At 36.3% G+C, this 16,070-nt stretch overlaps 1 protein-coding gene across 2 annotated transcripts in view; it reads right to left on the bottom strand.

Annotated features, from left to right (window-relative positions):
• The window catches only part of LOC131689462 (PP2C-like domain-containing protein CG9801), a 342,363-nt gene that overhangs the window by 280,400 nt on the left and 45,893 nt on the right, over positions 1-16,070 (bottom strand). Inside the window, exon 2 of one of the 2 annotated variants that reach the window (XM_058974559.1) lies at positions 4,945-5,051. The exons of the other annotated variant lie outside the window; for it this stretch is intronic. Within the exon in view, the coding sequence (XP_058830542.1) occupies positions 4,945-5,051 (107 nt within the window). The remainder of the gene's footprint in view (positions 1-4,944; positions 5,052-16,070) is intronic. 2 annotated transcript variants of the gene reach the window in all.

Raw genomic sequence — 16,070 nt, 5'->3', positions numbered from 1 at the left:
TAATTCAAAACATTTGTTGAATATTTTGACCAAGTATCTCATGGTGATTTCGGGAAGGTTTTTAAGAAGAATGTTGAAAATTCCATCATAATCAGGAGCTATCAAGATTTGTGACCGGTTCGAACAAAGGTTCAAGCCGGTATATAAGATAATCTTATTATTTACATACGTTCTGCTTATGGCTAAAAAGTATACGATATACTTATGAAGTTGACTGTATTTTTTGGCTAAGTGTTGGATCATGGTCGAGCAATACGACGAATAAATCGTAATGCATTTGTTAGGTTTAACAGGAACGATATGAAGTCATTGATTGCGGTACAGTGTTTGTTTTTTAAGTCCCGTGGATTAAATTTTCTTGGGTATGATGAGTCAGAAGGATCGTCAAATCGTGGCAATTATCTTGTGTTTTTTGTCGCGTCATGAGATTCGACACTCATCAATCGTATCATCGTTGAAATAGAAGTGTTCCGATTATAAAGGCTATTATTGACACTTTCATCGACGACTGCTTCCGTTGAGAGTACTTTTTCCGTGCTTCGACGCATCAAAAATTATTTGCGATCAAATGTTGGTGAGGAGTGTTTGAAATGATTAATGTTAATGACCATTGGAAAGGACTCAGCCGTCGTACTCACGTCGTACGACGACGTGATCGACCTTTTAGCAGTACTGTAATCTGAATGTGTAATACTGGGAGCAGTTTGGAACAGTGCACAGGTGAAGAAAACGTTCACGAGTCGCCACTGGTCAAAATAATTTCGACTCCATTGTTGCACATTTCTTGGCTGTGGCAGCGTATGCATAAGAAAGCGGGACATATGTTTCCTCCAGACGCACATTTTACGCCGTTTTCTATTATTACCCCCTAAGAAGAGCATTCATTTCCCGGCATGCAGTATCATGTCCTGAAGGTAAAGATGTCCTGAAAAAATACCATTATGTTCTATATCTCGATCTCTCCCTATGTCGATGGTCCCTTCAATATCGACATAGAGAGTTAACTGTAGTTGGATTTAGCAATGTATAGCTCGTTCGAAAGGTATTCGTATAAGCTATCTGACTGAATATATATAAAGTGTTTATCTATGTAGTCAATTTCGACTGAAATTTCCAAAAGACCAAAAAAACATTTTTTACGCATTTTAACATCTTAGAACATCAGAATCAAAAGCAATAGCGTTCTGTCTGGGTGTTATGCCTCTCATTTGAAATTGGCTTGGATAAGATTGGTTCGGCCATTGCTGAGAAACACGAATGAGTTTGTCCGTTACATACACACACAGACATTATCCCAAATCGTAGAGCTGAGTCGATCGGTATATAAGACTCGACCCTCCGGACCACGCAAAAAATCTTGAAAGTTTGAACGAATTCTCGAATTTCTCGAAACCACATTTTTGAGCTTGCCCGAAACGTTACTCGAACAAACGTTTTTGATCGTTTTTTACAGCATATTCAAAATTGAATTCTCCAGCGACGTACGTAGGATTTTATTTTTTTATTGGTTGATTTTTTTAATCAAGTATTTTGTATAGATTTTTATGACATTTTCAGCGTTCTTTTTACTGAAAAGAGCGCCATTTCGCGAAATAACAAAATATCGTAAAAAAAAAGAAATTGAAAAAAAAAACTTTAAGCACTAGGTTAAAAATTTCGGTAGATAGATTTCCGGCCGTGGACCCTTTCCAAAAAGGGACGTCTACGGGAAAAGGCTGCACGGCCGCCATCTTGTGACAAAATTACTTGAAAAACTTGTTTGTGCTTCATAACTAGTATTATAAATCCCATTTAACAAGATCTCGATTCACCTCTTTATTGTGCCTAGAAAAATTCTTGAAATATGCCTATTTTTCGTATTCTACAGTGGTAAAGCCCCTTAAGCAAATTCAAACTAGAATTACTAGCTAAATTATATTCTACCTAATTATAGTTACCAATATAACTGTTTTCCGACCGTGAGCAACGAACAGTAAAATTATATTTAATTCAGTTTAGATATCACTTGTAACACTAAACAACGCATTTGCCTCACATTTCACGTTACAGAACTACGAATAAATAAATAAATGAATAAATAAATGGCATATGGTTAAAAAAGAACAAACAATAGGCCGAATAGAGATAAAAAGAGATGCAAAGAGATTCAGTAGAAGCGTATAAATTGATCAATATTATTTTTGGTATACATGAGTAGTGGAAAAGCAAACCAAAAGAAGTACAATAAAGGCAGACTAATGAAGGGCACGAAAGGAACGCATGTAACATATAACCATGCTACTTGAACTCGTCTTAATGACACCAAATGATATTTATTTGCGAGTAACGACAATTGCATTCTATTAGAATGTTCTATTACTATACTGACCGGGAATGGATGATTTGCGTACGTCGGTCATTTAATCGTACCTTTTTGCCTTTCTCATATAAAGAAAGGCTATGGAATCACTGTAAATTTTAACCGAGGCCCGGAGGGCCGAGTGTCATACACCATTCGATTCAGTTCGTCGAGATCGGCAAATGTCTGTGTGTGTATGTATGTGGGTGTGTATGTGTGTGTCATCTAACCTCACACAATTTTCTCAGAGATGGCTGAACCGTATTTTCGCAAACTTAGTTTCATCTGAAAGGTATAACGCTCCCATAAGCTGCTATTGAATTTTTAGTTGATCCGACTTCCGGTTCCGGAGTTACGGGTTGAAGAGTGCGGTCACACAGCAAATTCCCATATAAACTGGTACCACCATGATGTTCAAATGATGTAAAACATATTAAAATTGATGTAACATTACAGTTTGCGGGTCTGGATCACTAATGATCAATCAAAGTAGCTTTGACCACATAGGCCACCTATGACGGTTCATGACGCCCCCGGGGAACCCGCCAAGTTCCTAAGCTAATATCACACCCATTCCCCAACGAATTCTCTACCGATTTTTACAAACTTGATTTCAAATGAAAGATACAGTAATACCACTGACTGCTGCTGAATTTCATTCGGTTCTGACTCTTGCTTCCGGAGTTACATATAAATCGGTACAATCGTAATACCTCAGAGGCTAAAAACTATTGAAATGGTCACCAAATTACTTCTAATCGCAGATCTAGATCACTGATTGCCAATCAAACATTCTTTGAATATATTGTCCACTATCGACGATTCCGGAAGTCCGGAATTCCGGGCATATTCCACAATTAAAGTCACATCGGTTCTTCGGTGATGACTAAACCGATTTTCTCAAACCAAGTCTCAAATGGAAGGCAAAATATGCAGTTGAGTATTGCGTCGCCTCCCCTCCCCCCCTTGCCTTGCCCTTACACCTCCCTCCTTCATCACTCCTCTCCTCTTGGACCACCCTCACGCCCGCATTTCCTTCATCCACCCCGTATACCGAAATAAGATGAAGGATTTCTGACGCATCCTCCACTCCCACTCTACTAACCCCCCATTCCCTCATATAACATTCGACTCAGTTCGCTGAGATCGCAAAATGTCTGTGTGTATGTATGTGTGTATGTATGTGTGTATGTATGTATGTGAGTATGTATGTATGTATGTATGTATGTATGTATGTATGTATGTATGTATGCATGTATCTATGTATGTGTGTATGTGCGGATTTGTTAACAAAATGTCCACATCGGTTTCTCGGAGATGGCTGAGCCGATTTTTACAAACTAAGATTCAAATGAAAGGTATAATATTCCCATAGGTTGCTATTGAATTTCATTTTCAACCGACATCTTGTTCCGGATTACGAGTTGAAGAGTATGGTTACAAAACACAATTTGTTGATTTGTCCACATCGGTTTCTCGGAATTTTCTGAACCGATTTGGCAAACTTGATTTTAAATGAAAGGTCCATCAGCTGCTGTTGAATTTTGTGTGATCCGAGTTCTGGTTCCTGAATTACAGGGTGATACGTACGATCACGCAGCAAATCCCGATTCTAACGAATTCTGCGATGAATGTAAAAAGGTGAAATTTTTTCCAAAATGTAAACACAACTGTTGAATTTGTAGATCTAGGTCACCAACAGTCATTCAAAGTCTCTTTGGTCACACTGGCCACCATCGACGGATCCGGAAGCATCCAAATTCAGAATAACGGATATATTGGTTTCTCGAAAATAGCTATACCGATTTGATCAACTTAGTCTCAAATGAAAGGTGTTGAGTCCACGGAAACTGATATTAAATTCCATTTCAATTCGACTTCCGGCTCCGGAGTTACGGGTTGTGGAGTGCGATCACATAGAAAACTCCGATTCAACCCGATACCGCGATGAATGAAAAAAGGTGCTCTTATATATACTAACCAAGTGTAATAAGAATGAAATACATTTCCATAATGTTATATTGTACGAACCAGCTATTAAATCATAGTTTGTAGAAATGAGAAAGGCACAATTGCACCTCTAGGTGGATTGAAACAGGTTTTTTTTTTCAATTCAATCTTTGAAGCGAATGCTCAAATTGAACACCGGAAAAAGGTGACCAACGAATCCTAAGAAAGAAAAAAATTGCGCGCGAGACAATGGATTACCCACTGTTCTATCATATACGCCAGTTATGCATCCATCTCTGACCTAGCAGTCGCAAATACTAGGCATACAACTAGCGCATAACAATTGTAAACTAGTACTAAAACTTACAATAATTCATACATTAACACTAATAGACTTCTACTTTTACATTTCTTTAATAGTTGATCGTTAGTTTGGGTTGGTGCAAAGTACGAAAAAACACAAAACATAAAAAGGACCGTCTCGGTTTCCTCGACGCCCACTATCCAGTAATGCAAGAATAATTTCAAAGCAACATTCTGTCAGAGTTTCTTTAAAACTGATACAAGAAATATGCTTGGTGATGTTTGCAATACCGTTAAACCCATCAACATAGGGAAGAGAACTAATAAAACAAATTTAAAAAAAATAAACTTACCCATCTAAGAATCGCGTGATGAATGAACCATTGGAAACTTTGTTTTGCGACGCCTCACGCTCTTCTCGGTCAGCAATAAAACTGAATTGCCTGAAGTATGTGGTCACCTTAAAAAAATAATGATATACATTTATCAAATTCCTAGAACACTTTGAGATTTTGGAAATTGAAATAAGTAAATAATTTGGGTAACTGAAAATTTTTATCTCAGATCTTTTCACAGCGGAAAGAATGAGAAAGGATATAAAATCGTTTGTGGCATTCAAAATGAATTTTGCTAAAAAATCAATCTGAATCAAATGAAACTCTTGACGATGTATATGGGATTCGTTGCGTAGGGGAGCCCGGAGCTAGTTGGCGGTTGGGGTAAGTTGGCGGAATCCCCTTTTCTCCGTTTCTATTAGACATAAAGCGCCGCCTCTCGTTGTGTACCTTAAGTAATGTGAAACACAGTATGTGTTTTTGTTGCAAAACAAATTGTTTTGAAGAAGTTGTGGGCGATATTGTGTTTTCGAGCATATTTTGTAAATTTTCTTAATTTTAAACATTTTGTGTTATTTAAGGTGATTTTTAATCTATTACCCGAATGATTATATTTTTCGATAGTGCGTGAAAAGAGTTTTCAGTTTCCGTATAGATATCACACATATCCACAAACAAAAGTAATTTTTTTTAGTCCTTTTTCATAAAATATGCGGTTGGGTTAAGTTTGCGGTGGAGCACGCGGGGTAAGTTGGCGGTACTATTGACAGTGAAAAAATGGTCATCAAATATGTTCATTCCTCGAATTCACTCCAAAGTAAAAGAATCTTTTTCTTGTGTCTCTCGTCAAGGCAGGGGGCTGTTACTTCGGCCAATCGCCTGAAGAATTTCGAAAATTTGCTTTTGAATATGGAGTACGCGTCAAAGTCAAAATGCCAGGATATTGAGACTGAAATATAACGGAAAGTATCGAATAATATACAGTATTATTGAAAAGACAATCGGCACATTTCATAAGGACCAGTGATATAATTGATTTTTCATTTGATTGCTTATTTTCTGGCATTCCGCCAACTTACCCCATACATACCGCCAACTTACCTCGGGGCTGGGGTAAGTTGGTGGCTTTTCCGCGTCACATATTTTTGTCTCTATAAATGGAGATAATGCATCAACGTTTTAAAAAAAATCAGAGATGTTGCCAACAGTCTACCCTTTCATGCAACGTGTTCTATTTTGCAAGATCTACCAAAATCAAAGCGGTAAAAAATAAAAACTGAAAACACCTCCAATTAACCCCAGCCTCCCCTAAGGTTGCGTTTTGAGCATAACCACAGTGACCATCAAGCGATTATACACACACGGAAAAAAATGTTCCCAAAATCGTGAATGAATTCTGGAACAAGCACGCTTTTATGTTGCGAAAACAGGACCATGAATAAAAATCATGGCTTTTATAATTATGTTCAGTTTCCCTTCAGTAACGCCCGCGTAACGCTTTTATTAATAGAAATATCCTTTTTTGTTTTGTGAACTTAAGTAATATTTTCCGACATGTCATTACCAAATCGATTTTATGTACCTAAACTAGCACACAACTTTAAGGACATTATTGATGAAACCAAAGGTTGACTTATGATTTTAAGCATAGATTTGGGAACATTGGTTCGCAAAATCAAAGCAGTCTGTTACTATTTCGTGAAATATTTCACGAAGCTCTGAGTTTTATTCATGAATCCATACAATCCTCGTGAACTAATTAAAGATTCATAATATATTATTATATATTATTCACGATCCAATATCTAGGCTTTAGACATAGTTTACAAAATCATCAAATATTAATCATGTATTTGTAAACTGGTTCATGATTCCTAGAATAATAGTCCTAATTTACCATTCGTGGTCGTGAAATAGTTCACGAAATCATGAAATATTATTCATGTGTTCGTGAACTGGTTAATGGTCCCTAGTATATTAGTCATGATTTACCATTCGTGGTCGTGAAATAGTTCACGAAATCATAGAATATTATTCATGTATTTAAGAAATAAAAGTCACGATTTACAATTCGTGATCGTGAAATATTTCGCAAAATCATAAAAAATTCGTGTATTCGTGAACCGGTTCATGATTCCTAGTATAATAGGCACGATTAACCATTCGTGGCAACAACAACCATAGAACTCCTTAAAAAGACCATATGCATGGTCCGTGCCAAATTTCGCAACCATCAACATAAAATGGTCTCAATAACCCATAACTGCACCAAAATATGGTTTTCATATGGGATCATCAGGACCATGATGATGGTGTTTTTATGGGTTGATCCCATTCAAAACACTATCAAAACACCATGCACTGAGGGTGAAATTGAACCATGACCGTGGGGATATTATGGGTTATTCATTTGCTCGGGATCATGATAACGTACAAATAAATTACGAAAATCGTGACTAAGATCCTAAAATTAAAAACATAAATCATACTAATCGTTACAAAATATCAAAAATCATTAATAAGATCCTGAAGTCATAAATATAAGTCACTCTTCTTTTTTTCGAGCGTTATCCAACTGGAGCTGTAGAGCTAGGTACTCGGAAGGGTTCCCCATCAGAATCACACACTACATTTGCAAACGAGACAGGCTATGGCGCCCACTAAAAACTGCTTTAGGCCAATTGTAGCGGGCCGTGATTCCGATTTATTCTATATTCTGTATTAAATCCGTGTGCCTTTTGCATATTCGCGTGTTTTTGGATGAAAGATTTCCGAACGTGACCGATTCATGATCGCGTGAAAACGGACGTTTGTGGGTTCGCGTTTAAGACTACGTTTTGCCTTTCTCAATAGAAAGGTATTGCAATTGCTCTGAAAACCGACTTTTTAACGGAGGCCCGGAGGGCCGAGTGACATATACCATTCGATTCAGTTCGTCGAGTTCGGCAAATGTCTGTGTGTGTATGTATGTGTGTGTATGTATGTATGTGTGTGTATGTGCGTCTGCGTGTGTACGCGAACACAATCTCACTCACTTTTCTCAGAGATGAATGAACCGATTTTTACAAACTTAGTCCCAAATGAAAGGTGCAACGTTCCCATAGGCTGCTATTGAATTTCTAATGGATCCGACTTCCGGTTCCGGAATTACAGGGTGATGAGTACGATCACGCAGAAAATGTCGATTTTATCCCCAACCGACTTCCGGTTCCGGAGTTACGGGTTGTGGCGTGCGATCACATAGCAAATTGTGATTCAAACCGATACTCCGATGGAAGCAAAAAAGGTAAAAATTTCGCTAAAATGTCTCTCAAATAACTTACCTTGGCAGTTCTAGGTCACCGACGGCCAAACAAACTTTCGTTGACTACTTTGACCACCATAGACGGTTCCGGAAGTGCCCGGGAAAAGCGGCCATCTTTCATAACTAGAAAACTCATATCAGTTTCTCGGAAATGGTTGGGCGATTTTCACAAACTTAGTCCCAAATGATAGCTATATTATCCCCACAGATGTCTATAAAATTTCGCACGGATCGCTTGTATGGTTCCGGAAATATAGACTGAACGGTCCGGTCACACATGAAATTCCCATATAAGCCGGAACGCAATTTTTTTTTTCAAAGGGGGGACCCCATGAAATTTCAGAAATCGAATTCGTATTTTTGATGCCAAACATCTTTAAAATGCATGAAACGTCGAGATTTTATGTTATCTCGAAAAAAATTTTTTTTATAAAAATCGACTTTTTGGGACTTTGCCGATTTCGCACCTTTTTGCCTTTCTCAATAGAAAGGTATTGCAATTGCTCTGAAAACCGACTTTATAACGGAGGCCCGGAGGGCCGAGTGACATATACCATTCGATTCAGTTCGTCGAGTTCGGCAAATGTCTGTGTGTGTGTGTGTGTGTATGTGTGTGTATGTGCGTCTGTGTGTGTACGCGAACACAATCTCACTCACTTTTCTCAGAGATGGATGAGCCGATTTTTACAAACTTAGTCCCAAATGAAAGGTGCAACGTTCCCATAGGCTGCTATTCAATTTCTAATGGATCCGACTTCCGGTTCCGGAATTACAGGGTGATGACTACGATCACACAGAAAATGTCGATTTTAAGAAATTCTGCAATGAATGTATAATGGTGAAAATTTTTCCAAAATATGACCACAGCTGCTTCAATTTGTAGTACTAGGTCATTAACAGCCATTCAAAGTCTCTTTGGTCACATTGGCCACCATCATCGGTTCCGGAAGCCCCGGCGGAAGTATCCAAATTCAGACTAACAGTCACATCGGTTTCTCGGAGATGGCTAGACCGAATCAACCAAACTTAGTCTCAAATGAAAGATGTTGCGTCCCCGTAAATGACTATTAAATTTTATCCCCAACCGACTTCCGGTTCCGGAGTTACGGGTTGTGGCGTGCGATCACATAGCAAATTGTGATTCAAACCGATACTCCGATGGAAGCAAAAATGGTAAAAATTTCGCTAAAATGTCTCTCAAATAACTTAACTTTGCAGTTCTAGGTCACCGACGGCCAAACAAACTTTCGTTGACTACATTGACCACCATAGACGGTTCCGGAAGTGCCCGAGAAAAGCCATTTTTCATAACTAGCAAACTCATATCAGTTTCTCGGAAATGGTTGGGCCGATTTTCACAAACTTAGTCCCAAATGATAGCTCTAACATCCCCATATATGTATATAAAATTTCGTACGGATCGCTTATATGGGTCCGGAAATATAGACTAAATCGTTCGGTCACATATGAAATTTCCATATAAGTTGGAACTCTAATTTTTTTCAAAAAATTTCAGAAATCGAATTCGTATTTTTGATGCCAAACATCTTTAAAATGCATGAAACGTCGAGATTTTATGTTATCTCGAAAAAATTCTATTTATGAAAATCGACTTTTTGAGGCTTTGCCGATTTCGCACCTTTTTTCAGTTCAATATTACCGTGGCTGTTTTTTCTTTTACAAAATTTTAGAACTCGAATAATGATTTATTTTCCTGTATATGATTGTCATGTGATGTATAATAATAAAATGTAATATATGCATTTAAAAGTTTTTAATGAATATAAACAACGCACACATTCTCGTGATTCATGATTGAGAAAGGCACAATTGCACCGCTAGGTGGATTAAAATAGGTTTTTAACTTCGTAAGTACTAAATCGTTCACCTTATTACCGAGGTGTTATCAAGTTTTCACCATTGCGAGTGTAGGTATACGTATAAGATCGCGAAAGGCTTAAGCGTTCGTATGTTAACGTGTTTGTTGCGTGTAAGTGACTTCGCGAGTATAAATTCGACTTTGTAACCGTGTGGTCATTCACATATTCGCGTGTGTTCTTAGATAATCACGCGGATCATTATTCTGATATTTAGTTTTTGGTGTACAGATCACATTCTGACAGGGAGTGAGTCACCCCATATCATTAGAGTTCCCGGTCATGTTGCCATGGAACATATTGTCTAGTGTATGTGAGCATCATTATTGTTGGTCCAACTGAAGACATGAGGCTAGGCTAGGATCGAGGGTAGAGACTTCCGAACGGGACCGATTCATGATCGCGCGAGCAGTGGGTTAATGACCGCGTTTGTAAATTTAAAAATGCTAAAACATTCACTTAATTACCCGGTTGTTTTAATTTTGGAAATATCGCGAGTGTAAGTATGTGTTGATGATTGTGATTGCATGATCGTATTTGTGACCATGTTTGAAATATTGCGAAGGCCACGAGCGTTTGTAAACGTACATGAGAGAGTGCGAGATTGTACATTTAGAATGGAAGAGAATATGCAATTTATTGTGATAGTGAGAGTTAGAATGAATCTGATTTAAGATATAGTAATAAAACCTATTTTAATCCACCTAGCGGTGCAATTGTGCCTTTCTCAATCATGAATCACGAGAATGTGTGCGTTGTTTATATTCATTAAAAGCTTTTAAATGCATATATTGCATTTTATTATTATACATCACATGACAACTATATACAAGAAAATAAATCATTATTCGAGCTCTAAAATTTTGAAAAAAAAACAGCCACGGTAATATTGAACTGAAAAAAGGTGCGAAATCGGCAAAGTCCCAAAAAGTCGATTTTTATAAAAAAAAATTCGGGATAACAAAAAATCTCGACGTTTCATGCATTTTAAAGATGTTTGGCATCAAAAATACGAATTCGATTTCTGAAATTTCATGGGGTCCTCCCTTTGAAAAAAAATTTGAGTTCCGGCTTATATGGGAATTTCATATGTGACCGGACGATTTAGTCTATATTTCCGGAACCATATAAGCGATCCGTACGAAATTTTATAGACATCTGTGGGGATATTATTGCTATCATTTGGCTATGTTTGTGAAAATCAGCCCAACCATTTCCGGGAAACTGATGTGAGTTCGTCAATTTTGAAAGATGGCCGCTTTTCCCGGGCACTTCCGGAACCGTCTATGGTGGTCAATGTAGTCAACGAAATTTTGGTTGGTCGTCGGTGACCTAGAACAGCAAATTTAAGTTGTTTGAGAGACATTTTAGCGAAATTTTTACCTTTTTTGCTTTCATCGGAGTATCGGTTTGAATCACAATTTGCTATGTGATCGCACGCCACAACCTGTAACTCCGGAACCGGAAGTCGGATCGGGATGAAATTAAATAGCCATTTACGGGGACGCAATACCTTTCATTTGAGGCCAAGTTTAGTCGAATCGGTCTAGCCATCTCCGAGAAACGGATGTGACCGTTATTCTGAATTTAGATACCTTCGCCGGGGCTTTCGGAACCGATGATGGTGGCCAATGTGGCCAAAGAGACTTTGAATGGATGTTAGTGACCTAATACTACAAATTGAAGCAGTTGTGGTCACATTTTGGAAAATTTTCACCATTATACATTCATTGCAGAATTTATTAAAATCGACATTTTTTACGTGATCGTACTCATCACCCTGTAATTCCGGAACCGAAAGTCGGATCCATTAGAAATTCAATAGCAGCCTATGGGAACGTTGCACCTTTCATTTGAGACTAAGTTTGTCAAAATCGGTTCAGCCATCTCTAAGAAAAATGAGTGACATTTTTAGTCACATACACACACATACGCACATACACACACATAATACATACACACATATATAAACACACAGACATTTGCCGAACTCGACGAACTGAATCGAATGGTATATGTCACTCGGCCCTCCGGGCCTCCGTTTAAAAGTCGGTTTTCAGAGCAATTGCAATACCTTTCTATTGAGAAAGGCAAAAATAAAAAAGATGGGTAGGTATTGTCAGAGACGTAACCGAAGCGAAGTAGAATACACTTAGGCTTGTAATTCGAATGCTGTAATATTTGCTATCTTCTGCATTAAAATCAGCTATTTCGATATTTGTTACGATGTATTGTGCCTAGTTGTGGTGGTGCATTTTACCCTTGCACAGGTGCGTTTTGCCCTGCCCATTTTTCAAAGAGCAATTTATAATGATTTTAAAAAATTGAGTTCCTGAATATTTTGCAAAATGATTGTGATTTCAGAATAAAATGTAAAATGGCTAAATGATATCATTAATTAAATTCTCCCAACTGATAGTCTATAGCTACCTTATTTTTAAAGTTTGGATTTTCAATTTACGACTTCAAAAATGTTTCAAGGATTTTTAATCATATGTGAAATGAAATGTGATGAAAGAGAAAACAAGCAAATTCAATTTTATTCATGTTTTTATCAAATTCAGACGTCGCACAGTGGGGCAAGCTTTCGACGCTCAAAACCTCTACCGCCTTGGGTATATATCCTGGAGGATTAGTGTCTTTAGCAAAGCATATTAGATGGAAATGATCATTATTTTGACAACTTTGGTTTTAATCTAGATAAGTAGAAACTGATCTAGATCAGTTCTATCTTTTGATAGAGGTGTTCTATCAAAAAACTTTTTTCGGCAAAGTTGTTTGTTTTGATATTTCTAACACATGTACTGAAGACAGTTTATACTTTATAACCTATGTAGATGGCGCTACATGACATTTAAAAAATACTGGAGAAAATGAATTTTAACGTTTGTTTATGAAAAATATCTAGAAATAAATGTTTTATTCATAAATTTTCGAAATTATGCAATAATAAAAATGCTTAAAAGAGTGATAAATGTTATCATGACATTTCAAGGTTGTTTTCATCAAAATATTAAAAAATATGTTCCACAAAATTAGTAATAACCCACGAAGCGGGAGATGGCGGCAGCTGAAATTTTGTTTGTGACTAGTAAAAAGCTTTAACTTTATAACCACGAAGAAAAAAAAAAGTGGGGCAAGGTGAGCCTTTTGCAGACAAATGAAATAAGTTAAAAAATATAATTCAAGTTAAATAGTTCCTACTTCGCTAGAGAATTTTTGAGTAAACTAAAATATATGCAAATATTTTCTTGTTTTCGAATTCAAATATAATATTTCGAACTGAAAATAAATTTATCAAGTAATTTATAAAGTAATCTTATTTAAATCACTGCTGTGTCTAGTCCGTTCTGCAGTTTTCCGAATTGTAGTTCAGTCATAAGGCTGTGCTTATTCATTGCAAGAAACGTTTATTGTCAAATAAAGTTGTCAAAATAATGCTCATTTTCATCCAAGATACTTTTCCGAAGACACAAATCCTTCGGGATACATACCCAGGGCGCTAGAGGATTTGAGCGTCGAAAGCAGCATTTTGCCCACTAGAATTCTCACAATCTTCGCGCACTTCTCGAGTGCAATTCCCCTCATTACGAATATGTAAAATAGCATTTAATCCGAATCGCTTTTCTTCGGTCCACTGAACGTCAAAACTTGAACAATTCACTGAATGTTAGTATTGATTTCGCTCCTGGGGCTGTTATGTCTTCTTTCTGAAAATTATTGAACAATTTTGTTTAAAAAACACAGCTCTTTTAAAAAATTAATAAATTTATTGCTTCTCCATAACTAACCCATCGTTGATCTTTCAAATGGAATTGATAGATTGAAAATCGAAGTGCAATGCTTGAAGATATTTAGGTTTGAAGAAAACCATTTTTGTTGTAAAAATCACTTGCAACTTATCCATATTATAGGGGAAAGTCGTCAGTTGAGGGATTCCATGAGAAACCGGCCGACCGCAAAAAATGACCATCGTCGATTCGAACGAAACTTTGCAGGTGTGTTCGCTGTATGAATCTCCATGATATTCTCTGGCAATTGGAATATTTTGATACAAGAGTAATTTTTCAAAAGGGCGTAAACGTTTCTACGCGTACGAATTTCAAATTTTTTTTGTTCGATTACTGTATTTTATAGAGCAAAACTATCTGAGAACAAGTTACAGGGAATGAATACTTCTGTCTGAAAAAAATATACACTGAAAAAAATGTTGTCATTTTTCAAAAAACAAAAATGTATGATAAAAATTTAAATTGCGAAAAAACCCATTTTTTTAAAATTTTGTTACCAAAAACCTAAAGAGAAAAGAAACCTTTTGATTGTAATTGCATGATGGAGAAAAAATCGGTAAAAAGGTTTTTCTAACAATAACTTCGTACATGTTTTTAAATTTCATACTAATTGACATACAAAATTGTAATTTTATTACAGAATATAATTCTAAGCACCATTTAAAATCAAAATGCATTTAACAAAAATCTTCCAAAATGCGATAGTTTTCGAGTCCAAAAACAATTAATTCGTGTAATTATGCTCTTTTTAAAAGTTATTCGCGTTACCCCATCAAAAAATGTCAAAAATTTAATGTTTATCGTTTTAAAGACGTAAAAGCAACCTTTTTAGTGTTTTTGGATCATGGAGAAGCTTTCAATATAAAAGTTTTCCTAACAACAACTTTTGACATTTTTTTATAATTCTTACTATTTGCAGTCAAAAATACAATTTTCTTTTTGAATATGATTCTAAACGCCATTTTAAATCGAAATGCTCTTAACAAAAATTTTCTAAAATGTAGTAGTTCTCGAGATATTTTAACTTTTGTTTTAACAACACAATTATTTTGTTTTATTACGACCTTTTCATAAGTTAGCCGCGTTTCTCCAACAACAATAATAGGTTTTTCAAAAGGCCCGTAAACTTTCGTGCAACTTTCTCTTTGACTTTAATAGAATTACAATTTTGTATGTCTATTAGTATGAAAGTTAAAACATGTACGAAGTTATTGTTAGGAAAACTTTTTTACCGATTTTTTTCTCCATCATGCAATCACATTCAAAATGTTTTTTTTTTTTTTTTTTTTTTTTTTTATTTCAATTATAGAGGTTTTAACCTTAAGGTCATTCGCCTCTTCGGGTTAGAAAAATCTCTTAGGAAAAATTTCTAACCCTATGTGCGGGGTCGGGACTCGAACCCAGGTGCGCTGCGTACAAGGCAATTGATTTACCAATACGCTACGCCGACTCCCGTATCAAAATGTTTCTTTTCTCTAGGTTTTTGGTAAAAAAATATAAAAAAATTACAAAAATGGGTTTTTTCGCAATTTAAATTTTTATCATAAATTTTTGTTTTTTTTTTGAAAAAATGAGACAACATTTTTTTCAGTGCATATTTTTTTCAGACAGAAGTATTCATTCCCTGTAACTCGTTCTCAGATAGTTTTGCTGTATAAAATACAGTAATCGAACAAAAAATTATTGAAATTCATACGCGTAGAAACGTCTACGCCCTTTTGAAATGTTGCTCTTGAGTCAAAATAATCTTATTACCTGTGGAAAATATTTAGTCTTGCATGATGGTGAAACGTGTAAAGTTTCATTGGAATCTAAGATGGTCGGTCACGATTTTAAAGATTTTCGGACGGATCTTCGTGGAATTCCTCAGTTGCCGGCACTGGTCGGTTGTCGGCACCCCTATGTAGCTTTTGACAGAAACCAGATATGGACATTCTGATAAATATTGTTATATATTAGCGCGATCTTTTTGTGTCGATTGCTGAAGCAGACTCGAATGTTCTGTTCTACAACCAATATATTTTTTGAACAAGTGAAACTCTACTCAAAAGTTTTTTTATGATTTGCTTAGTGTTACAGAAAGAAGTAAATCGATCGAAAAAGTATGAGCATTGAATATTTACGATGAGAATTTATTCTATTTTGTGATTCAACTTTGAATGGCATCGAAAT

The sequence above is a fragment of the Topomyia yanbarensis genome, chromosome 3 (assembly GCF_030247195.1).
Source record: "Topomyia yanbarensis strain Yona2022 chromosome 3, ASM3024719v1, whole genome shotgun sequence".
In the NCBI taxonomy this organism is placed as follows: domain Eukaryota; kingdom Metazoa; phylum Arthropoda; class Insecta; order Diptera; family Culicidae; genus Topomyia; species Topomyia yanbarensis.
This window is presented reverse-complemented; position numbering and strand designations above follow the sequence as displayed.